Below are 25,386 nucleotides of genomic sequence, written 5' to 3' on the forward strand. Positions count from 1 at the left end.
CATTTTATGGTATACATTTACATAGGTAAAGACCGTTAAAAATTACAGCTGCATACTAGATAATTTAAGTAGATATGGCACTCATTACAATGAGCATAACAGAACTCCCTTTCATACAGCCAGTTGTAGGTCTAGTCATGTGCCAGATCACATTTAGGCATTTCTTACATTTCTTTATATTAGGAGGCATTACGCCAATGCCACAGAAAGAATGCCACTGGAACCAAAAGTTATTACATTTAGTATCCAATCATAATACTCGTAGTGTGCATTATGGCTCCAATACAGCAAAGCACCAGCACATGAGTGTTTGAGTTCTTTGATAAACAGAGACCTATCTGATTTAGAAGAGAGTAAACTGGCAAAAGCTTTGAGTTTCATGGATAGGTCATGGGGTAACTTAAAACAAGTGGCTACATAGAGACAATGGGAAATGGTGAAAATTTGAGCCGGGGATTTTTGTCTCAGCGCACGTGCCTGGACATGCACTTTGGTGTGGGGCAAATTCTGCCACTTGGGGCAAAATAACCCTGCCTGGCTCCTCCTCGATCTGCAGCCAGGGGGAGCTAGAGCCCGGGGCCAGCACCTGTGCTTTCCCCAGCAGTATAAAAAGCTGCCCTGTCCTGGACCCATCAGTATAACAATCTGCCTTGTCAAGTAGTTCGGGCTACTCACTCTCAGGAGCTTCTGGGGCCAAGCCAATTGGTACCTGAGGATACTACCCCTTGTGCCAGCTGGACTGCTGAAGCAGCCCAGAGTTCCCTACACCCTTTACCCACTGCAGCAGTCTGGCAGTGGGGGCTGCTGCCTGGCTGTGACCTGCTGCACACCTGCCAGACCTGGATGGGGACTGCACAGCCAGTAGAGGCATCTGCCCCTCTGGGCCAGCTGCCAGTGGGCTGCGGCTGCAGTGTTGGCCTTTGTGCAGGACTACAGCCATGTGTGCCACTTGCCTGGCCATCTGGGCAGCTATTGCTAGGAAGATGTTCCCAGTGTGGTGGCCTGCTTTGAACTGTCAAAGCATGTCCTCCTGGCCCCAACTGGCCAGGAAGCTGGCCACCTCCAGCTGGGTCCAAAGTGACAGCTCTGAGCAGGCTCCTCTGCCTGGGTCCTGCCACTTGCCTCCCTAGCAGGAATTCTGGTGTTCTCCATTTGAAAATTGAAAAATCTCTACAAAAAAAAATTCCAAAGTCACTCTGTAAAATACCCAGAAATCCATGTTCCTCTACAATTAAAACACAAGACTACTATATAGAGAGCAAGACAGTGAGAGACAGAGAGACAGCGATCAGTTGGGCAATGTGTTATTCATATATCTATAGTATTAAAGCAAATTGGAAGCCTACCTGTGTCTCTATCATCATAATAAAATGAATTCTAAATACCTATATGTTTTGCTGTTTGCCTTTGGTTTTCTTACCACAGAGCAGTTTGAGCTCCCTGTGACCCCTTCACTAACCAGGATGTGTGGACAGCTGCATCTGCAGCCACAGCTCCTGCCACCAGGTGTCATCCTGTCTGGCAGCTGGGCACACAGGGTGTGTGCTGGGGGGATGTTGGGTTTGCAGGAGGAGGGTGGGAAGGGGGTGGGGGGATGTGGGTGGCTGTGGAGGGATGTGGGGGGCCATGGGTTGTGTGGGTAGGTGTTGGTGGATTATGGGGGAACTGTGCAGGGGGGCTGCTCAGGAAGGGTAGGTTCCTTGCCCCCCGTGGTCCCCCAGCAAAGCTCACAGATTGCCTCCCACAGGGGCCACAGCCCCCCCCCCCCCCCGACAAGGGCCACATGGCTTCTGCAGGGGCTACCACCCCCACTGCAGGGCCCACATGCCCCACCCCCCTGGATTGCTGCCCTGCCTAACCCCATCTCCTGCTAGCTCCTGCAGCCCTCCTGATGGCCGCACTGAATGGGGACAGTGATTCGAATCACCAAATCAACAAAAAGTGGCATAAAGTGATGCTAGAGTAAATTCTGGCCCAAATTAAGCATACAATGAATGTAAAGAATTTTATAAATGTAACTAATGAATTTGTTTCTAATTAGACATAGGGGTGGGTATGCCGATTTGCTTTATTTTGATCAGCAACAGTAGTAGTAATTTTTTTTGCGGCACACATCAGAAGAGGAGAATGTGCTAGCACTTAGACATTTCAGTTTCGCACAAAAAATCAAATAAATATTAGGGTTTTCATTCTAATAATGAAAATCTATTTTATGAAAACTCTTCCATCTTTGACTTTCATATTGAGCACTGAATTCTAATCATACTTAGGATATCAAAAATATGAATCTCAGACCCTTATGAAATAATACAAAGCATAATAAGTTCTATTCATGATAAAATTCTGTTGTCAATGCTGAGGGTCACTAAAAGGTGAAAATGCCCATGGTTATTTGGGGTCTGCTTACTGCAGCTGAGCATCTTACTAGGTTTATCCCTCCAAATAAATTATAAAATCCAAGAGAAAGAAACATTTCAATTAGGACTGCAACACAAACTAATAAAATTCAGGAAAGGACAAATGGCTTGTGTATTCTGTTATTGGTGCATTGAGATATATTTAACTTTTTCCAAACCTAGTTTTTGTATTTTATTTCCATGTAGCCTGCTTGTTCAATATACCATAAAACCATCTTCCCTAGTTCAAGAATTGTTGACTTCATAGACCTTCATGACTGGCAAAAAATATGTGGAAATTACTACTAAATAAAAAAGCTTTCACAGAAATATTGTTGTACAACTAAGAAATAATTGCCTCAAGAGATACCATATTTGCTAGCAAATATGATTACTAAAAGGAAGGGGAAAACCAAAAGGAGCAGATAATCTTTCCTATCATACAGGTTAAAAAAGTAAATGAAAGCTGAAAGGGCAAGTGTGTTATGCTACTCTAGGATTCTTTGGGAAAATGAGATATACTTTATTAGACGAACTAAAAAGTTGGAAAAATTGTTCTTTGCAAGCTTTCAGGCATAAACACTCTTCTTCCGGTATTGGAGAGTCTGCTGTTGGTTTGCATGCTCTCTTGGGTAGAGTATAACCCAATATGCAAAAATGCAGGTCTATGAAAATGCAAATGCATGGTAGACAATAGATGCGTGTGAGGTGGGGAGGGGGATGTTGACCTATATGCTACTCTATACACATATATCCCACAGCAGAGGTCTGATTCTACCCATAGGCTCATAACATAGACCTCTGATGGTTTGCCTAATAATGTACATATTTGAGAGCCAATAGCAAACCAACTGTAGACAGGTATGATAATGGCAGTTTTGTTCCAAAAAAAGTATCCTTAATATATGTATATGTCTTCCTCAATTCCTAGTGCTTCCCCAGTCACTCACAAAAAGGTGCACTGTTGAAAGAATTAGGCACAATATAAAGTATTTTATTATCCACAACAAGTATATTGAAAAGACCCAAAATTATTAAATATCTTTTGTTCCAGACTTGCTAGAACAATGATGTCAAGCTTCCACTGATTCCTTTCCCAACAGCAGAGAGAGAGAAAGAGAGAGAGAAAGAGAAAGCAAGAGCACAGCACTGCTGATGATAACTTCTTTCTGTTTAATTTTTTAAACAGAAAGATATGTAAGAACAGGAACAAGTTGTCATCATCATTGCTGACACTAGAGGCCCCAGTTCAGCAAAACATTGGAACAGTTTAAGTTTAAGATTTAGTATGCGTTTAAGCACATGTTACACCCTTGCTGAACATGGGTAGATTTATTAAATCACATACTTAGGCCTCAGGCTTTTATCATATGAATAATATGCTTTGATTGGTGTATTGCAAATGATCAAGTCATTATGAACACATGGTTTGAACAGCACATGAGAAGAAGGCATACATGGAAGGAGGCTAGATAGACACCTAGCCAGGGTAGTTTGACCCCAGCATTCTTTTCTGCCCATGGCAGGGGGTCGGACTTGATGATCTGCTCAGGTCCCTTCCGACCTTACCAACTATGAAACTATGGAAAAGTCCTGGAGATAACGTTAGAAAACAAATTGATTACATCACCATCAACAGAAGATTTAGGAATGCAGTTCAACAATTGAAAGCTTACCCGGGGCGGACTATGGAAGTGATCATGTACCTGTAGTATACACCATCAAGATAAGGTTGAGGAAACTTAAGAAACCAAAAGCAACAAAGAAGCTTGATTATTCAGTTCTACTGGAAAAAGATCTGATTAAAAAAAGTACACAGTTGCAGTCAAAAAAGGTTTCAAGAACTTGAAGATGAAGGAAATAGGTCAAACTGGGAAATTTTCAAAGAAGCACTAGTTGAAACAGCCAAGGAGGTTATCCCATCAAAAGTAGGGCATGGAAACAGAAATGGATGACTGAAGAAATCCTTGAACTTACAGAAGAAAGATGAAAACTGTAGTATGGAAGAGTATAAGAAACTGGACAAAAGAATTCAATCTATGTGCGATGAAGAAAAGGAAAAATAGGTTAATGAAAAAGTGTACAAAGATAGAAAAACAAAAAGATAAAGATGTTAGATCGATGTATACGAATATCAAAGGCAGTACAGGCAAAGGAGGGTACCACTAGGGGGTGTATAAAAGCCAAGAATGGCGATGTAATTATGGAATGAGAACAAGTACTGAGAAGATGGACAGAGTATATCAAAGAGTTATTTCCCGACAGTCGAGAAGAAAAGTCATCTATTAAGAAGAACATGAACAGTTTGAAAATTCTTAAGTCAGAAGTATGAATAGTTATCAATTAAATAAAAACCAATAAAGATATAGGAAAAGATCAAATTGCAGTAGAACAAATAAAATATTTGGAAGGGTTTATTATAGAAAAGTTAACAACTATTATCAATGAAAGTGGAGAAATACCAGAGGACCTCAGTAAATCAACCTGTATTGCGCTCCACAAAATACCTGGAGCCATTGAATGTGTTCTCCATCGAACCATCAGTTTAATAAGCTAAGTGACAAAGCTCCTCTTAAAGGTGCTGATGTTGAGAGCTAGAATTAGAATAAGACTGGAGATTGCAAAAGTTCAATGTGGTTTTGTTGAAGACAGAGGTACAAGAAATGCTATCTTCCTGGTATGAATGCTTTTGGAGAGGGCAATAGAAATGAGGAAAGACTTCTTACATTTTATTAATTATACCAAAGCTTTCGATAGAGTCAAGCATGCAGAGTTAACAGAAATAAGAACTGGTAAAGATTTGAGAACTTTAAGAAACCTCTATTGGGATGAAGCTGCAGCAGTGAAGATAGACAATGAACTAAGTGATTTCATCCAAATTAAGAGAGGTGTAGGCAAGGCTGTGTTTTTTTCACCTGACTTGTTCAACTTGTACAGTGAGAAAATACTGATGGAGATTGAGGATTTACCAGGGCTGAGCACTGGAGGACAGAATTTGAACAACTTTCATTATACTGATGACCCTGTCTTAATAGCTGATTCAGAAGAGAAGCTGCAAGGAAAATTATTAGTGAAAGCAAGAAGGTGGTTTTTACTATCAACTGTAGAAAAACAGAATGCATGGTAATTATAAAGAAAAAGATCATTCCTGTATGCAACATCAAAGTGGAAAAGGAACAGATAAGGCATGTCAATAAATGTAACTACTTGGGAAGCTGGATAACATCAGATGGCAAATGTGATCATGAAATAAAATGGAGAACGGGGATGGCAAAAAATGCATTTCTGAAAATGAAAAAGCCACTGGCAAATAATAAAATTTCTATGGGGATGAAGTTAAGAATTTTGGATTGCCATGTTATACCAGTCCTCAGGTATGCATCAGAATGCTGGACAATATTGTCAATTCTGGAAAACAGAATTCAAGCAAGTGAGATGTAGTTCTTAAGGCATATCTTGAAGGTATGTTGGGCAAGCAACACTTCAAATGAAGATATTTTGTTAAGAGCGGGGGGCTGCAGGAGGAAGCTGCTAATTAGCATCAGAAAAAGACTTTCTTGGACACATTATGAAGAAAGAGGAAATTGAAAGTTTGGTCATAACTGGAAAGATTGAAGGAAGGAGGGATCCTGGAAGACAAAGGTTGACTTATGTCAAAAGTCTATCTAAATGGATGAATGTATCGACACTAAAAATACTGTATGTCTCAAAGAGAAGAGATCTGTGGAAGGACATGGTCACCAACATCCTGTTTGGATATGGTACCTGGAGAGAGAGAGAGAGAGAATAAGCTTTCCTTATGTATAGCTTACTGGTGTGCCCAGAGGCTTTCCATTTGTAGCCTCTGACCCATGGAAAGAATTCCAAAAATCTTGGCCCCTAGCTTAATCTCAGTGGCAGTAAAGGAGATTTATATGGAGTCCAAAATTATAATGATGGAAATTGTATATTTATTTCTTGTGCTATGAAACTGGAAACTTTGGCTAACTTTTTTTTAACTATATATAAAAATGAAGCATCACCACTGACGATGGTTAAGGAATAATACTTTGCATTCATGTTTGGAGTTGGGTCAAATATAAATTCCAAAATTTATTTATGAAATATTTTAAAATACTGTTAGTTGGTTACTTTTGCTATATTGTAACTTAGTCACCACCATGGGGGTGATCTCAATTTGCCTGTTTTCTACTATTTTCCCCTCTCAGAAATGAACAGGTTAGGAAAGTTTTCCATTAGATGAATGAAAACTGATTTGCTCTCCATTGCAGTTTGCGGTGTTTAACACAACAGGAAAACTACTTGACAGGCCAGTAGACTTGAATACTGCCATATTCAATGCCAAACTGACCAAAAGCATCTTTTAATGTTTCTTTCCTAACTTGGTGAAACTGGAATATAGGGCAATAGAAAGTAAATATGTAAACATCAACCCAAGAAAAGTCATTATTTAGCTTGGAGATTATAGCCATAAGGTTTTACAAGCCAAAAATTATAAATGAAGACAAATGAGCTAACGGTTTACTCTGTAAAAAACAAAGCAAAACAAAAAAAAAACCAGCCACATTGAAATGACCTGGATACATGAAAGGGGAACAATACAAACAGAAGGTTGTTTTGTTTGTGTTTGAGAGGTAAATGCTGTCTCCTGAAAGTCTGCTGAAACAAAATGAGCAGACAAGACTGGAAGTTCTTGGAATCTGTCATGTCTTTGGCATTGGTCAAAGCTCTTCAAGTAGAAATGTCTGCCCACAGATTATCAGCATCAAAAGCTTATTCACAATCACATCAGTCAAGACCAACAAATATTTACTTCACTGTATAACATGAGCTTATAATGTTAGACTATTTACATAAGTGTTGAGTGAAAGGAAAAGGAGAGAGTGTTTACATCACCAGTTGCTTCTAAATATAAAAGAAAATATTAAATATGTAATACATGACATCACACATTTTTGTTTACATAAAACAGCCTCCAGGTCAACTAACTTTCAGGATACATTGCTTTCTGGGGGAAACACTTCTCATTGCAGTACTCTAGGTAGAGCTGGACAGAATTTGGCTGAGAAACAGAGGCATTTTAAAAAACAACTTAATCTTATTCAAATACAGTAAGTCTTCTCTAGACTGTGCCTTTAAAATATTTTGGCTAATATTTTGTCAATGAGATAAAAGTTCTAATGAAAGAATACTAACCTGATAGGCGTAAAAAGGTACAAGGCACAAAATGAATATTGTGAACACTTTAAGAATACTTTAAGAACCATATTGTAAGTGTCAGTACTAATCAGTTCATAGAGGGATTCAGATAACTTTCTGGAGTGTACAAAAGCACAGACATTTTTAAAAATCTAGAAATATCAGGAAAATGAAATAATGCAAGTCACATAATGTCTCTGTGGAGTTGAGATTTACTGCTTGAACTTCTGAATATCTGGTGTGCAGTCCTTGTATGTGCAAATTGTTTTTAGTGATGGTGGAGTTTCCCTGTCTAGTACTGTGGTTTGCACACCAATAATAAAAAGGTAACCAAATCAAGTAGTATGCCAGCTTTTGTGGAGCAGAAAAGGACTGCTAATAACATTTCTATAGTAGGTCTAATTCTTTCGTTCTCTCCTTTTCAGTAACTTGTTCATAAAGAAGGAGTCTGGATGATAAATTGGAATCTGATGCATCAAATCAGTCTAGAGGATAATTTTCTTGGTCCTTGCACTGAAAGAGGAATAACATCTTGGAAAGTACAACTTCAAAGACTACAGGTATCTACTGTGTGGGATTAAAGTACATTTCTTTTATGCTTTTGGTAGCAATTGTCTGTTATAGAATAAATAATCCTCATCTGGAATCATGACAGTCTATCCTTCTTACATGCGTCTCGCCCACTGACATTTGTTGAACAGAAACTATATAAACCTAGAATGGGAGAAATGGTCATATTTGGTTTGACTTTTCCTCTTAATCTCATCTACAAGTTGCTTCTTTAGTACTATTGGTCCCTCTTTAGTAACCAATGAATGGAGTTTTTGTATGATTTGTGCAAGTTGAATTGCTTGGTAAACTGGCTTGCAAGATGTTTTGTTTGGCTTTTTAGCAATCAGTTAACATTTCATCTTTCTTTTCTTCAAAAAAATCTTTTTACAGTAACTTTGGTGAAACTGAAATTCTGTTTGGCTTTTGTAGTCACTGTCAAAGCTTTCTGCATGAAAATGCATCAATGTCTAGGGATTTTGTTGTAGAACTCAATATATCCAGCAATGTGCCTGCTGCAAACAAGGCCACAAATTCAACAATGCTTAGCAAGATTACGTTCTTGACCTTTAGAACATCTCTTGGAAGGAAAAAACATGGAGGAAATAGATGCTTGAAAAGATACTCCTGAGACTTCTCACTGCATCCCATGAGACATTTTTATTTTCATAATCACTGGTATCCTTAGAAAATAACTTCCCTTCTTTTATTATGATAATTTCCTTTACTGGGCTGCTACTACATCTGGCTGTTACTACTGGGCTACTACTACTAAGGGAGGTATCTCATGTGATTTTCATTGTTTCAGGAACCTGTAAAACATGGCATCCTGCTGGGTCAGACATTTGGATTTACTGGATTGCTCCTATTTCCATTTTATGACATTTTCCACTGTCACAGGGAATCCCTGTTTCTTCCTTTGAGCTAGAAAGAAGCATAATCTGATACTAAATTTACTGTCTTCCGTTAGTGTATTTGGATTCCCAAAGCTTACGCTCCCAGAATATCACTTTTAGCAATAATTTCAAACTGTCTCTGAATTTTACACTCCTGCTTCAGACTGTGTCACAGCTCATCATTCTAGGCTAAGAATTTGCAAAAGCAGAGATTGGAAAGTGAACTTACCTTTGTGCATTTGGCAATGTTCAAATTTCTTTTTCTTTATTTCTGGCTACCTGGAAATAGGGGAGTGGCCACAGGTTCTTTTTCATTGTTCCGCTTTCTTACATTTGTCTCCTACATAGCAGGGCTAAATTCTGGCTACATTAATATTCTATTTAGTTGAAAGATTTAGGATGGCAGAAATACGTCATATTATTGCCTTTCCAGTCTCTGTTAATTTGTTCTGAGCTGGGCACATACTACAAATGGACAGAACACACAGTTCCTTGGCTACATCATGTGGAGAACTAAAGAGGAATTATTTTACAAAGTCGAGAAATCCTGGCAGAAAGTCAGGCTCGGCTTCAATTGTCCTGGTTTTACGTGCCAAGTTAAGTCCAACTAAGTTTTACCCCTACTGCAGCTCTTGAGGCTATCTTCATGAACAATAACCTCCTTGCCATTCATATAGACATTATTACACTCAGACCATACTAAAAGCATTTAAATCATGAGTGTCCACACATTAAAGCTTCTTAATTCGTGCTAAGTTTCCTCCGAGGCCTCTGACAGATGTAAGACGTGATTAACCAGTTAATCAAGCCTTTAGTAACCCAGCCATATGTTCATGCATTAATGGTGCAATAAAACAGAAAAAAAGCCACAAAGTTATTATATAAAATATGTGTAATAACTTCATGGGTGGTTCCTATAGCACTTTAAATGGAACATGTGGCCAGGCCGATCAGATGATCTGTGCTCCCAGCCTTCACAGTGCATTGGAGCCCTTGACTCTGATGTGTTGTCAAGGTTGGGAGGTCCAGTCAGCAGATCAACACTCCCACCCTTGGGACTGCACTGGAGCCCCAGCTGACTGGCGCCTCAGGGATACACCAGAGTCAAGGGCTCTGATGTCCTCCTGAGGCTGAAAGCACTAATCAATTAACTGGAGCTCCCAGTAAGACACATTAGGCATTATGATCCTGGGTTCCCCCTGCACTGACAATGGGGCCTGATGGGCATCTAATCCCCAGTGCCAAAATTGCACCCCTTGCCATGCACATGTAGAATGGCAGGAGGCGCGATTCTTGGGATCACAGATCAGATCCCATTGTACCTTTAACTGAATGTCTGCCAGGGGGCCAAGTGTCTTAAAACCCACTTCAGGTAAGGGTTAACTCTGGGCTATGCTACCGAACTCTCATTAGGGTAGTTCAGTCTACTCCATGAAGATATTTCAAACAATCTGCTGTCCTCCAGCATGCCAGGATACATCACTTCCACCTCCCAGACAGAGCAGGTTAGAGCCCAGGGGCATCTATACACATATTCCAGGGTAGAGTGGGGTCACTTTAATTAGAGCGGCTCTAATTACAGTGCCTGCAGCATCACATGTATTCAGTGTCCCGCACTTCGAAATGACAGCAGGGGCACTTGAACTAAAGCTCATTCAATGAGTTTCAGTTAAAACGATCCATCACCATTCTGAAGCACAGGAACACCGAATAGTTGTGGCCCGGAGGCTGCTGGAGCACATTAACATGCTCCAGCAGACTCAGTTGAGTCTGCTCTGATGCATGCTAACTAGCATGTATCACAGCAGACGTCTTTCATATGCATATGTGCCCCAGGTGTCCTAGATCCTAGCTATGCTCCTGATGAATAGCCTTCTAGTGGTAAGTCGGAGGTGTGCAGGTAAGAAACGGTGTTAACTTTCAATGCCCGACTGCTCACAGCATGTTCTGACTTTAACACAGCTTAACATTTTACAGATTTAGTATGGCCGAAGTATAATGCGCAACTTCACTTTCACCTTAAGACAGGTGAGCTAACGCTTTGGCCTTCTCCTTCAGACTATACTGCCCTGTCCTTGTGAGTTGGATGCCTGGAATATGTGTTACCATGAAGAATTTGTCGAAGAATCAAAAATCTGTCCCCAGTATGATGTGGCTGTCATCTGTTCCATTTGAGGAGATTTAACTACAACTTTATTCAAGCAAATCACACTGTACCCATACCTTTGAGAAAGATTACCTATTCAACCATGCAGTATTAACAATGATACTTTTGTCAAAGACTCACAAAATTATTGGGAACATTTCCACCCCTTTTTCCTCAGAGAAAGCCAAAGATTTTTTTATTGTTATGTATATGTTAATATACCATTGCAGCATTTGCAATTGGAGCACTGAACCACTAAGTTAGAACAAGTCAACTAGAAAGTAAAAATTACTGTGAACAGAAATAAAACTGACTGTCACTTCAGTAATGTAAACTAAAAACCTGAAAGGAAAGGGTAACCTTTAACATTTAAAGTATTATTAATCATATAAATAGGGAAATTTCTATTTTAAAAATGTTAATCTGGGCCTGATTGTTCATTTAGAATAGCAACATACTATGCTAAACTAGAACACACTTCTGACATGTAGGTCTAGTAGTCGTTATTCTGGCTACTTTAAAATAAACACAATAACTGTAAAATATGTACCATTCATAATTAATCATGTGTTAAGTTCATTTGCTTTGGACTGGAAGAACACAGCTGTAATTATTGTCATGCGGCACTGACATCACTAGGCAGTCTGGCTGAAAATCATTAGGAAATGCTACTATACATTGTATATGCAACAGTTAATTATTAAACTAAAACATCTTGGGTACAATGAGAGATGCAAGCAGCTTAATCTACTTAAGCTTTGGTAGCAAACAGAAGATTCAGAGGTGAAATGTTCTAAATACCTACTTTGAGAGAAGATTCCCATAGTTTAATCTAGTAAACAAAGACTTCAGATCCAACAACTAGAAGCTGAATCTAGGTGAAAGACTAGAAAGAAGAGAAATGTTTTACAGTGGGGTACAGTTTAATTGCTGAAACATCTAACAGATGTAGGACACTCTCAATCAGTTGAAGTTTTTACATTAAGAGTACATGTATGTCTAAAACATATCCTTCAGTTCAACCAGAAGTTTAATGTATGCACCAGTTGTTTTAATACATGTACCAATTGTAGGGCCTACATTATTAAACTGGGCCTAAGACTAAAATCATGCTGATCTGTTCTGGTTTCAAAATATTTTAATCTCCAAAGTTTTAAAATACATAGCAAAGAGATTTGGTGCCTATGTATTACTTATTTATAGTCTCTAATTTTTTATATCAAGCAAGACAAAATAAATCATGGGGGGGCTGGGGTTTTTTTGTTTTTTAAACAAAGTTTATCTTTTTCTACGAAATGACAGAAGGAATTGCAGATCAATGACAAATAGATTTGGAAATAGCAGGGACAGCCGAAATGAGCGAAGCTTTTTTGCAACTCTTTCAGGGCAGGAAGCTACAGGTGGGAATGTACTGTATTGTAGATTTTATTAAGTCCCCACAGAATTTCACTAATCCCTCCATCCCAGCCCTATAAAGAACATGTACTTTGCCACTGTATCCATGAAGTTCATAATAGAAGACAGCATAAATTCAGCCACATATAAAATTTACAATACAACATGGTAGAAGCAGGCTCTCCTGTTTGCTGTATCTCCCCCCATTAATCTGTTATATATCATGAGAACAATATACAAACATTTTGGTAGCAATGAATAGTGCTCAGAGTAAGTGATGAGACTGTGACTAGCAATTTGACTTCCCTCCTTCTCCAAAATTGTATATCAACATGTAGCACCTCTCCCCGCTCCCTCATTTTTTTTTTCCCCTCTCGAAATCATATAGACTGATTAACCAGTTTGGAAACCTGTTTTTACGGGATCAAGCTAAAACAAGATAAACCCTTCTTAAACTAAAATAAATCTACCCACACAAAATGATTCAATTAAACTGGCTAAAAATATACCTGTAGTTCACTTAGTGAAATCTGTGTAGTCGGGATCAAATTCTGCCTACCACTTTATCCCCTGCTAAACTACCTACCACTGTCCCTTGTTTGGCTTGAAAACAACTTGGCAGAACATCTTGAGTTTCTTCCTGCTCTGAAGAATATGTTAAAAGCAATAAAAGTGCCAACTCCAGCTGCTCTTCTTCCTACAACCAGGTTACATGTATCCTTTGCTCCTCCATACATACGTACTAGATTTGAGGACCCGCTCCTACATACGCAATGCTACCTTCCCAAACAGGTCAAAGGCCCTTAACTTCTCTCTCTTCATGAATTGACAAGGAGTAAAATCTCTTTGCACCCTTTGTCCTACCTTTCCCACATTTGGGCACCTCATGCTGTCCATGCCTGTACTCAGACTGATTTCTTTAGCAGCAAAAATAGAGAATTGAATACTTGTGAGCTTATACTTTCAGAGAGGAGATTTCTTAGATGTTAGAAACCATCAGCTCTTTTTTGATTAAACTTTAGAGAGTGCCAGTCCTTCCCTCTGTACTAGGGTCAGAAAAATGGTCTTTAACCTCATGAACAAATTCAAATCCAAAACAAACCAACAAAAAAACTTTTTCCTAATCTGGCAAAGTTCTATACTCTGTACTAAAGAGGTTAGATGTCACCAACTCAATCTTTTCTAAACTCACCCATGCCCAACTGTACTTCCCACTGAGCTGCTGGAGAGATGCTGTTAAAAACTAAACAAAATAACAACAATAACAAGTAATAAATATCTATCATAAAGTATTAGTTGCTTAAAAAAATAAAGAATGGGCAATATAACTGGTAGGGAATGATCCCAGTAGTTCTACACTATCTGTTGCTACTATCTAGAAATAATTTTCAGTGGAAAAGTGGAAAAATCCTTGCAAAATAAAATCACAGAAAGGAATTATAGTATTCCTGATAGGTATATGAACAAAAGCAATATGATTTATAATATTAATAAGTCTTTTACATACACTGCCTCTAAGATTGAAATGAAGTTGATAGAAATTACATAAAAAGTAGAGAGCAAAGGTCACTACACTAAGCTAAATATGGCAGCATTGTACCAATATCTAGAATCTAGCTACAGGAGAATATGAGAACATATGAACCATCCCAGGGACCTATGCCAGATTTATCACAGTGGAAGTAAATCGAATCTTGAGCAGACACTATATGCTAATTATTAAAAACAGCAAAACTAAAGCTTTTGATAGTTTCTAAAAATTACAGCTTCTGAAAACAATGCTGCTTGCAAAGTTTAACTATCTATGTTTATTAAAAAACCCCACAAAGTTTGCTGATAAATTTAATAGATGTTGGACATTGTTAAGTCCTGAGAGAATTACACTTACTGGAATTAATTCACTTAAAATTTATACTTAACCTTGATTGCTGGGTTTTTGGTTGTAACCATGCTGGAAAGGTGATTGTGCCTAAAAGCTTGCAAATAACTTTGTTCCAACTACTCAGTTGGTCTAATAAAAGATATCACATCTACCCAAAGAACCTTGCCTACTTAACCTTGAAATCTTTCTGTCAGTAAGTGATCCTGTTTGCAACCTGAAGTGTTCTGTGTTGTACAGACGTTTCTGTTATGTAAAAATGCCAGCTTGCCACTTTGCAAAATTCCTTCTCATTTACACTGAAATTTTGCTTCAACTGAAATCATCAGCTGTTGTGAGACTAACTTCAAAGATACTATTACTGTTTTTTTATCACATACAACAAGCATCTTTTTTCAGAAATCACCTGCTGGAAATTGGAATATGCATTATATGTAAGGAAATAGGGTAACAGCAGTTTCTGCGGCTCATGGAGCAAGAGCAAAAGTAAAAGTCTGCATGCAATCCATGCAGAACAGAACAGTGAGCAGGCTTGATTCCCTAGCTGTTGCTATTCAGTTGCTTAATTTTCATTCTACCTTTCAAAATCAAGGTGCGTACCTGTCATCTTCTAGGGCGTGCTGTATGAAAGAACGCAGTATTTGGAATTTAAAGGTTTCCTTTGCTGCCATATTTTGAACAAGGTTATCCTAACTTTCACATCCAACTGTGTTACTCTCACTGCATCCACACCAAGTCTTTAATTCCAAAGACATGCATCTTGTATAGTCAACTTTTTTTTTTTTAAACAACAGATTTTCACTTCTTGGCATTTGGCTTTCTCCAAATTCCACTTATTGTATAAAATTAAGTCAAGATTGATTATGGCAATTTATTTAGTAGCTCTAATATGTTGGAGAGTGAGATGGCAAAAAGGAAATAGAAAGGTCCTTCATATGACTAAACTGGTGGTCATTATTTAATACAACATCATACCATTTGATTAAAAAAGAGAAGGGATATTTTATGCAATAGAAACCCTATTTTTACATTATTTGGTAACATCACGGGAACTGTGAAAATATTTATTCTTTGATTAGGTTCCCAGAGACAGCAATATTTACAAGGGTTATCTAGCAGTCATAAAATTAGGGTGTTAATAGTGACAGGCATTTTTTTCCTTTGTGATATTTTAAACAAAGTGAGCATTAATAACTATAACAATCAGACATCTGAGTCATCACTCAAGCCAGACGCCACTCAACCATTATATCAAAACTATCCTGTGCTGTACAAACCCTTTGAACCTTTTAAATTAGCCTGGATAAATTCCCTCCTTTCCCAAAAGGATTTCCTATTGTAAACATATGTGCTATCACAAACACGGCATTTTGAAAAACCATCCTTCCCTTCTACAGATAGATGAGTTTTGTACAGAACATAATCAGCAGAAGAATAACCTCAAAGGTGTTTTGCTCTTTTTCATGTTAAGGAAATCAAAATTCTTCTACTCCCCGCTTTTATAAGTTAATAGTAAAAGACACAGCCTTACAAAATACTTATAAGTCTTTGCTTTCAGACACATTATTTTGAATATATGAACTATGGTTCTGACACATCTTTGTAGGTGGCAAAACCACATTTTATAGCATGTTTTACATGCTCTTAACAGACAAAAGTCTCCACCAACAGGAGCTGCTTTCTAGTCTGAAAAGCTATTGAGCAACAGTGACTTTTTCTTTGCTAATTGCCTAACAGAACTAATTGCCAGGCCTAGAAAACAAGATGCAATCTGTTCTAAATGGAATGGCATGTATGAGAATAATGTTGATGTTATGGTTAGAGGAACATTTTTTTCTACAGGAACTCTACATTCTAAACATTTTCCCCTTTATTAAAAAAGCACTTTCTTAGTTTAATGTTTATGAGGCATAAAATGTTCTAGAGAGGCACAGTGTATCCAAACTATCTTCTAACACATTCCATCCAAATAAAAATACAACAAACCATTGTGCAGGACCGTTTGAAGAATAAATAAAAATTCTTCCGGGTACTTTCTTTCACCACAGTTCCACTCAACTGCTTGTGGGGAAATCTGAACACTAGCTGGGAGCTTCTGTCTATAAGTACCGTTGGTATGTCAAAAGCTTTTCCTTCCCTAACTAAACTTCTCTTTAAATTACATTCAGATTTCTGTGGTACCATAATAATTTCAATATGGGATGTATTTCAATATTTTGCTAAAGGTTTCTTTTCTATTTCCACTCCTAGTTATTTCAGGTTTAGGGTTTTTTTCATCCCAGCCTCCATGAAGGACATACTACCCCCCCAATATTTACATGTGAGGTCTTGCAACTTAATAGGGATTATTCTGAACTCCTGTATCTGCAACATCAAGACATGTATTAAAATGATATCTTTTAAGATATGTAGCAGATTTTTTTATGGTGCATCAGAAAATGTGTCAAATCAAGGTAGTAATTTGAGACTTAATGGACCAATAAGAGGGCATCACATAAAACAGAATGGTTTTAGTTTCCAAGGGACTTGGGAACTTCAAATACATGTACATCCCTGCACTTCAAGTTTCAGAGCCAAATAAAAAAACAAAAAAACCTCTTAACGTCTCTTTACTCTTTAACATCTTCATCAATGATCTGGATTCAGGAGTTAGATATGAACTGGCCAAGTTCACGAATGATACCAAATTATGGGGGAGGGCAGTCACAGGACAGGCTGGGGATACAGAGCTATGGCAAGGCACTGTTGGTGCCTGCCACTTTAAGGGCCAAGCCAAGCAGTAAGCAGGTGTTTGATTGCAGTGGCCATTTTAGATCCCAGGCTGATTATATAAACAGGGCAGTTTGCCGCTGGCAGTGCAGGCACTAACATTGCCTGGCTGCAAGGCTGCATGTGACATCCTGGACGTAAGGGCACGAGCTGTAGGGGATGGTCTGGAGGCTCCTGGTCCTGGGCATGACCCAAAACTGCACCCTGCCGGGAGTGGGTGGCCTGGTGGGGCTCTCAGTGGCACAGGAGCCCCCAGGAAATGCCAGGCCAGTTACCACCCTGGTGAAAGGTGAGTAGGGGTGCCTTAACCCCAGCCCTCACCTTTGGGTGGGCCAAAGATCAACAGAGCAGGGTAGGCCAGGTAAGCTTCTGGAGGCACCTGAGCCTCCTGGGGGGAGCAACCCTGCAGGGCCAGGCATGCTTCCAGGAGCACCTGAGCCAGGAATGGGGGGACCCCAATCCCTAAGTGCAGGCAGGAGGCGAAAACCCAACTGAGGCACTCTACTGGTCAATGCTGGGGCCAGGACCAAAAGGGTCAAAAGGGCCAGGGGCCCACCACGAGGGATGCCCATGATGACCAAAGAAGTTCGGGGTCCCGACTGGCCTGAGATGGGGCCAGGGCTTATGGAAGCTGAAGGTCCCATGATTGGGGGCCACAGCTCATGGGCGACGGGGACAGTTGAGCCAACTGCCTGAGATGCCATCTGCAAGGCTTGGGCCAAAATGTAGGGGTGGAACGGAGCCACGGATAGCCCCCCCCAATATCAGGGTGTACAATGGGCAGCCTCCCACCTTAATTAACAACCTAATTAATTAACAACAAGGCGTTGTGGACAATACAGGTAGGCGGTATGGCCAGAGGCAGGTGGGAAAACTAGCTCTGTGGCTAGTCAGGGGCCCCACTTTGCCACAAGGACAACTTGGACACACTCTTAAGGTGGGCCAACCAAAACCTGATAGCCTTCAATCCAGAGAAGTGCAAGATGCTGCACCTCAGTAGGAAGAACCCTCAGCATACTTACAGGCTCGGCAGTGCTACATTCAGCACCATGACTGAAAGGGACTTGGGGGTCTTGATTGACCACAAGATGAGTAGGAGCCACCAATATGATGCTGTGGCTGGCAAAGCTAACCAAACTCTGGTGCATCCACTGATGCATCTCAAGCAAAACCAGGGAAGTCACCCTCCTGCTTTACTCAACCCTGGTGAGACTGCAGCTGGAGTACTGCATCCAATATTGGGACCCCCCTTTCAGGAAGGATGTGGAGAAGCTTGAGAGTCCAGAGGACAGCCTCTCGTATGATCCAAGACCTGGAGGGAAGGCCATACGAGGAGAGGCTGAGGGATTTGGGACTCATCAGTCTGGAGAAGAGAAGGCTCAGGGGGTACTTGGTGGCAGCCTACAATTACATAAGAGGGATACATCAGAACTTGGGAGAACACTTGTTCACCAGAGGTCCACAAGGGATAACAAGGTGTAATGGCCATAAACTCCAGGAAGGCCAATTTAGACTGGATATAAGAAAAAAGTTCTTTACAGTGCATGTGTCCAGGGTCTGGAACAAACTCTCCACAGAGGTGGTACAAGCACCTACTCTGGACTCCTTCAAAAAACAGATGGATATATTTCTTGCTGGGGTCACTTGATCCCAGCTGACTTCCCACCTATGGCGGGGGAGCTGGACCAGATGATCTCCTGACATCCCTTCCAGCCCCTAATGTCTATGAAATCTAAGAAAAACCCCCCAAAACAAATCTTGGACAAAATGTTTTGTCTTACCTGGCGTTGGTCAAAGCCATGGAAAAGCAGTTTCTCTAGTTTTCTAACTGAAATCATGGACTTCTCTAGGTTCTCCTGGAATCTAGCATAAGCTTGCTAATGTATTTATGGACCAGCCCTGAGTATGAGATTCATGATGCAACCCAAAACATGGATTCAGTATATACTGCAATAGTTTGACACAGATTTAATATAAGACTTTATGAACATGTATGTCCTGCAATATATTTTAAAGGTCAGATAGCTTAGATTCTTTTTAAAAGAAATGCGGGCCAAGCGATGATCTTCAGCGATCATTTGAGAGATAGGAATATTCCTCCTCTCATTGTAAACACTTGTTTCTAAGCACTTTCCTTTAGAGCCTGAGGAAATCTAGGCCAGAAACCAATCTGAAGGTCATTGCTATTTGCTTCATTAAAATACTGGTATAACTCCAGTGATGAATTATCATATGCTTCTGGTCCACTTCTGGGTCTGCTGCCAAGCACATTGGGGAGCCCCCGTGTTCCTGTGGGACGCTCCATCTGCCCCAGCATCACAGCATTCATGAGTCGCCTGGGACCTTGAGGTATGTAGAAAAAACATTTAAAGCTGTGTCTATGTCTGAATCATTAAATCTCTCCAAACTGATTTGGAGGGTTCTGATTCGATTTGGAGAGATTAAAGGGTCTCCTGATTTAATTCGGATATTTGGCCACTGAATCATGCTGAATCTCCACTAAATTGAATCATGGACTAAAGATTCGCACAGCCCTAGTACTTGTCTGCCTGAAACACCTACAAGAACACGGATCAGACCCAGATTAACAACATCAACACACTGCACAAAATCATCTATTTCATCCTCACCCACAACAACCTTACTGTCAACAGCTGTCACTTCATCCAAACAATGAGCATGACTGTGGCACAAAGATGGCCTCCCAATGTGCCAACCTCTTCTGACCCAGCTTGAAGAAAAATTTGTAGTAAACTGCCATCAAACATGCATTATACCTGAGCTACGTAGATGATATTTTCATCATCTGGATCAAACACCTAGGAATATTCTTACACTAACATCAACTTTCTAGATATAACGATCCATATTTGGGGTGGTACCCTACAAACCACTATATACAGATAACCCATGAGCCACCAGTTACATCCACAAAACCAGCAACTATTCCAGACACACCAAATAGACGTAATCTAGTCAGGCCCACAGATACAACAGTACTGGCTCTGAGGATAATACTTGCGACACCTACTTCACCAGCCTGAAAACTGCTTTTACCCAGCAAGGACATTTCAGCCAAGAAACAAGTTTGCATCTTTCAACAAGCCATACAATAACTTACTAATACCAAAAGAAGAACCCCATGGCTAGATCTAGCCCAGAGAGCCACTTCATTTGAGCCACCAGGCTACTAGAAGTAAGGTAGCATGGCGTGCTGCAGAATCCAGAGCCCCTGAGCTCTAGTGGACATGGTCAGAAGGTAAAGCAAGGGTACCACTGCTTTGTTTGTCCTGCAGCTGCTAGTCTCAATGCCGTCTCCACTGGCACTGCGTGTAATATAACCCCTTAAAAATGGCCTTTTTACAGAATACACGGGGAAAACCATGTTAGTTTAAAGAGTTAATACTCTTCCAAATGTCCAAGGTAAGTAAATTTTACAGATCCTTACCAGCTCTTGAGTATCCTGCATTAATGGCAAAAATGTAGCTTCCAAAATAGCAACTTGGTCAGGGCTGAGTTTCTGCCACAGACTAATCAACATAATCACCAGATGGGTGGCACTCTTCAACTTTACGAATGCCTGGAACATATTGGCTTGGTTTTCCTCTGCAGCATCTGCTAAAGCTATTACCTGCAAGAATTACAAACTTCTGTTAGGTATAATTTTACCATACTTGTGCACACAACACTAAAATTGCATTTGGCACACTTTTGTTTTTCTTTAGAAAATCCTGATGAACTCTGTCTTCCATAAACACAAACCACAGAGAGTATTAAATGAGTTATCATTTGTCTGAATTTTTCTTTTGTGCATTCAAGGTAATTTAAAATCCGTATGGTAGTAGGATTAATCTATTACAATCAGTGTAAAGAGGTTTCTATTTAATGCATATTCTATGATAAGGCATTCCCCAGGTTGAGCCCCATCATATAATGTAACACAATATTCCCTCACAAACTGTAAACATTCAGGTTTATACCACACATGATGCTAATCCCTGTATGACCAGCAGCCCTGAAGGACTCATCAAAAGTACTAGACATATTTTATCTCTTTTAAAACAGTTATTTTTAGTTATTTCAGTTAAAGCTGTTATTTTCAGTTATTTCTACATGAAAATAATTACTGCCTCATTATTTTGGTAGGGGTGTGTGTGTGTCTGCATAGTTTGTACCAGTTACTTCAACACTGCACCAATAATGTAGATGTTCTGGCATGTGACCGGTTGATACCATTTTAACATAAATGGCAGACATGGGACCACACAGATCTTGAAAAGAAAATTCATTTTGTGCTTGCTTGAAATGGTAGCTTAATTTCCTGTAAGCTGGTACGATATTTTATCCTTGTCAGTACTTAAGTAAAGAAAAAAACAAAACCGGAAGCACTGGAAAGAGAACCTGAAAGTACTAAATGTTATTTTATTTATTTTAGATGTGTTACATTAATATAGATACTATTACCTACCTCCTATACATAAAAACATAGCATTACCTTTCAGAATTGCAAGAAAAAACATTATTTGACTTAAGGGGAAGTTATTAAGGGATGTACCCAAATTGTCAGTTTTTTATTTAAAATACTGAAACATCTACTAGTCATTATGAACTAGCAATATAGCTTCCCATTTTATTTTCTATATACCAGGAACAGATTCTTCCATGCTGTCCACACTAAATGAGTTTTATCTTAAAAATCAGTAGTACCTGGTGGCTTAAAATTGGGCACTTAACCAGAACTTCCCCTGGTCGCCTCTCTGCCAGTAACTCTATGTACTGCCTATTCAAAGCTTGGTTTGCAGAAGTTCTGATCATCTGTAGCTACCATTTATATCAACAAAAAGCACCGCCCTTAACTTCTTTTACCTTTATTTACTCATGTGTAAAATGGGAACATCACCACTATTAAGGAGGACAGGGGTTGGCAAACTTTTAGGAGTAATGGGCTGAATTAACAGAGTTCAGTCAAAAGATGGGGTTTGCAGGCTGTATTACATTGCCTGGCAGGCCAGATTTGACCCAGGGGCCATAGGTTGCCAACCCCTGAAGTACATACTATTAAGTCTTGATTTTATAGACTACTGTATGACACTTATGTGAAAGTCGTATATAATTAGTATAAAAAATAATTTACTATGTAAAGCAAAGGTATGTCAGCTTATTACAGCTCAGCAATCTCTTTAAAAAGGCAAAAATACTATGTGTCTTCACCCTAGAAACAAAGCCAACCAGCTGTTAGCATTTGTTTAAGGAAGCCTATTTTTAAAGTGCAACACTGGCACTAGAGAGGTGTGTTCCCTCCAGATTCCCATGTGCCCAGAAACAAAGACAGAGACTTCGAGGAAACAATACATATGAAGTATTTCAAACAAAATGTGTTGATAGCTTTTTTGTTTTACATTTTAGGATTTAAGGTTTTCAAGTAAAAAGGGAACTTAAAGGGTCTCTCTTGAGTCCAAACACTGTATCAACTAAAACCAAATAGTCAAGCAGAGGCCCACTTAGCTGCACTAAGGAAAAAAGTCCAAGTCATAAAAGGTAGTGTGAAATTAATCCTAAAAAGTGAGAGCTGCCAAAATACACTCTAAAATTAGTTACAGAAAAGCAGCAGCATTGTAGATATGAATTATATGATGTCAGCATGGTCACATAGTTCCTTTACCTTAATAAAGTGGCACTGTTCATGTTGCATATTACATACAGTACAGCCATGACATAGTTGCTAGCCTACAGCAAAAAAATGGGGCAAAAACCATAACAGCACTAGGTCCAGCTCAAATAATTACATGTTCCCTTTGGAAAAAGTCCACTAAGCAAAAGTTAAAAACTGGACAACGGCAAAAGGAATCTGAGAAGCTCCGATAGCTCAGCAGGCCACTTTTAAGAACAGGACATTAATTTTAATGCCTTACCCCTCATCACCAAAGTTTTAGGGTTGCCACCATGCCAGAACTTTCATAACAGTTCTAGCTGCAGCCTCTAAGACAAAAAATCTATACATAAACCTCTCTACAGATGACTAGTTTTCCAGCCCAGATTCTACCAGGAAGTAGCTGAAAATGAGAAGAGTCTGCTTATTCCATCTTAGATCTTAATAAGACAATAGACATACTGGGGAAAAAATAGTGTTTTGTTCAGAAAAAAGATTTAAGATACAGGCTCTCTCATTTCCATATACAACACAAAACCAATGCCAAGACCTACATCCTCTTTCATTGTTACATTACATACACATACATAGAAACATGGAGGTGATTTATGTGATAAATACAACACTATAATAAACAGGATCTGTTATGCACTGAGGACCATATCACCCCAATCTCGTGTGAATAGGTGACTGTCCAATCTGAGAGGACATAGAGGACAACTTGTAGAAAACTGTCCTTCCTCCCCAAGGAGTCTTTCATAGGGACATCACAACTGTCAAATAAGTCATCTTTCCTGTGCAATGTGTTTTGGGGAATCTTGGGAGGATACATTTATTTATGTATTTGTTTATTTATTCACTCAATTTATATGCCACCCTTCCAAACAATGGCTCAGGGCAATTTAGAACAAAACAGAAAACATTAAAAACAAGAAGTGACAAGAGGGCTACAGCAATTTAAAAGGGAACGATGTAGCAGGGAGCCAGAGGGGATGCCACAGAAGGCTAAGCTTGCTGTGTGGGGATGGCAGCTGGGCAAAGGCTAGGTGCTAGGAAGCAAGCAGGCCAGTGACAACAGGGGTAGATGCTACCAGGCACTGACTATCCTGGAGCTAACTGTGCTGCAGTAAGCAACCCAGGGGAGACCTCTATGTAGCGCAGAAGTAAAGGATGCAAGCAACTGGGTGAAACTTCAGCAAAGGAAGGCAAGCTGGCCACCAATTCAAAGCGGAAACCCCAGTATGTCGCTGCAGAGCCACTTGACAGGAAGGGGTGGGGTTCTGGGGCACATAAGACCAATGCCTGAGACCAAGCAGGCAGTCTGGCCCTGCAGTCTGCAAGGAGAGGACCTCCTGGAGGAGATGGCTGCAGGAGATGGATTGGCAGGCACCTGAGCTATCCCATAGCTGGAAGGAGAGAACTAAGGGGGCTTATGGCAAAGATCCAGAGTGAGACAGATTTTAGTTTTTAGGTTTAGGACAGCAGTTTCCTGGTATTTATACTAGGATTAAATTTGAAACTGCAGGACTTGGTGGTGGCTGTAGGGGAGGACAACAGCCACAGAGGGGTGGGACACTGGGACAGGCTGCTTCCACTGTACCAGCCCTCAGCCATCTGAGTCCAGGGAAAAGCTAAGTCCCGTGGAAGCAGCCTGGCCTGGATCCAGAGGGCTGATCCAGAGGAAGCAGCCAGGCCTGCAATCAAGGATGCAGAGGGCCTGCAGTCAGGGATTCAGACCGGCAGGGCCAGAGGAAGAACTTAAAGTAACATCTGCGAAGCATGGGCACGACATGGCTACAGGGAAGAATGGAAGCCTCAGGGTGTTGAGGGAGCTAGCAGGGGTTATTGCTGGGCCCTTGGCACGGCTTTATGAGCGCTCGTGGTGCTCAGGCCAGGTGCCAGATGATTGGAAGATAGCCAATGTGGTCCCCATCTTTAAAAAAGGGAGGAGGGAGGACCTGGGCAACTATAGGCCCTTCAGTCTTACCTCAATCCTGGGGAAACTCTTTGAGAAGATCATCAAGGAGCACATCTGTGATGGGCCGGCATCAGGGATGATGCTCAAGGGCAACCAGCATGGTTTCATTAGGGGCAGGTCATGTCAGACCAACCTGATTGCCTTTTACGATCAGGTCACAAAAGCATTGGATGCAGGTGTCGCCGTGGATGTAGTCTTTCTGGACTTCAGCAAGGCCTTTTACACTGTCTCCCACCCCATCCTCATTAAAAAACTAGGGGACTGTGGAATCGATGCCTACACGGTCAGATGGATTGCTAATTGGCTGAAGGGTCGTACTCAGAGGGTGGTGGTGGACGGGTCATATTCGACCTGGGGGGAAGTGGGCAGCGGAGTCCCCCAGGGCTCGGTCCTTGGGCCCGCGCTGTTCAATTTCTTTATCAGCGATTTGGATGACGGGGTGAAAAGCAACTTGTTCAGATTTGGTGATGATACCAAAATTTGGGATGAGGTGGGCACACTAGTAGGAAGGGAAAGACTGCAGAAAGAC

At 40.3% G+C, this 25,386-nt stretch overlaps 1 protein-coding gene across 6 annotated transcripts in view; it reads right to left on the reverse strand.

Moving 5' to 3' along the window:
• The window catches only part of BBS9 (Bardet-Biedl syndrome 9), a 478,425-nt gene that overhangs the window by 210,754 nt on the left and 242,285 nt on the right, over positions 1-25,386 (reverse strand). For all 6 annotated transcript variants that reach the window (XM_019483427.2, XM_019483428.2, XM_014602583.3 and 3 more), the window contains one exon: positions 20,678-20,860. In XM_019483427.2, the coding sequence (XP_019338972.1) occupies positions 20,678-20,860 (183 nt within the window). The remainder of the gene's footprint in view (positions 1-20,677; positions 20,861-25,386) is intronic.

The sequence above is a fragment of the Alligator mississippiensis genome, chromosome 5 (assembly GCF_030867095.1).
Source record: "Alligator mississippiensis isolate rAllMis1 chromosome 5, rAllMis1, whole genome shotgun sequence".
Taxonomy (NCBI): domain Eukaryota; kingdom Metazoa; phylum Chordata; order Crocodylia; family Alligatoridae; genus Alligator; species Alligator mississippiensis.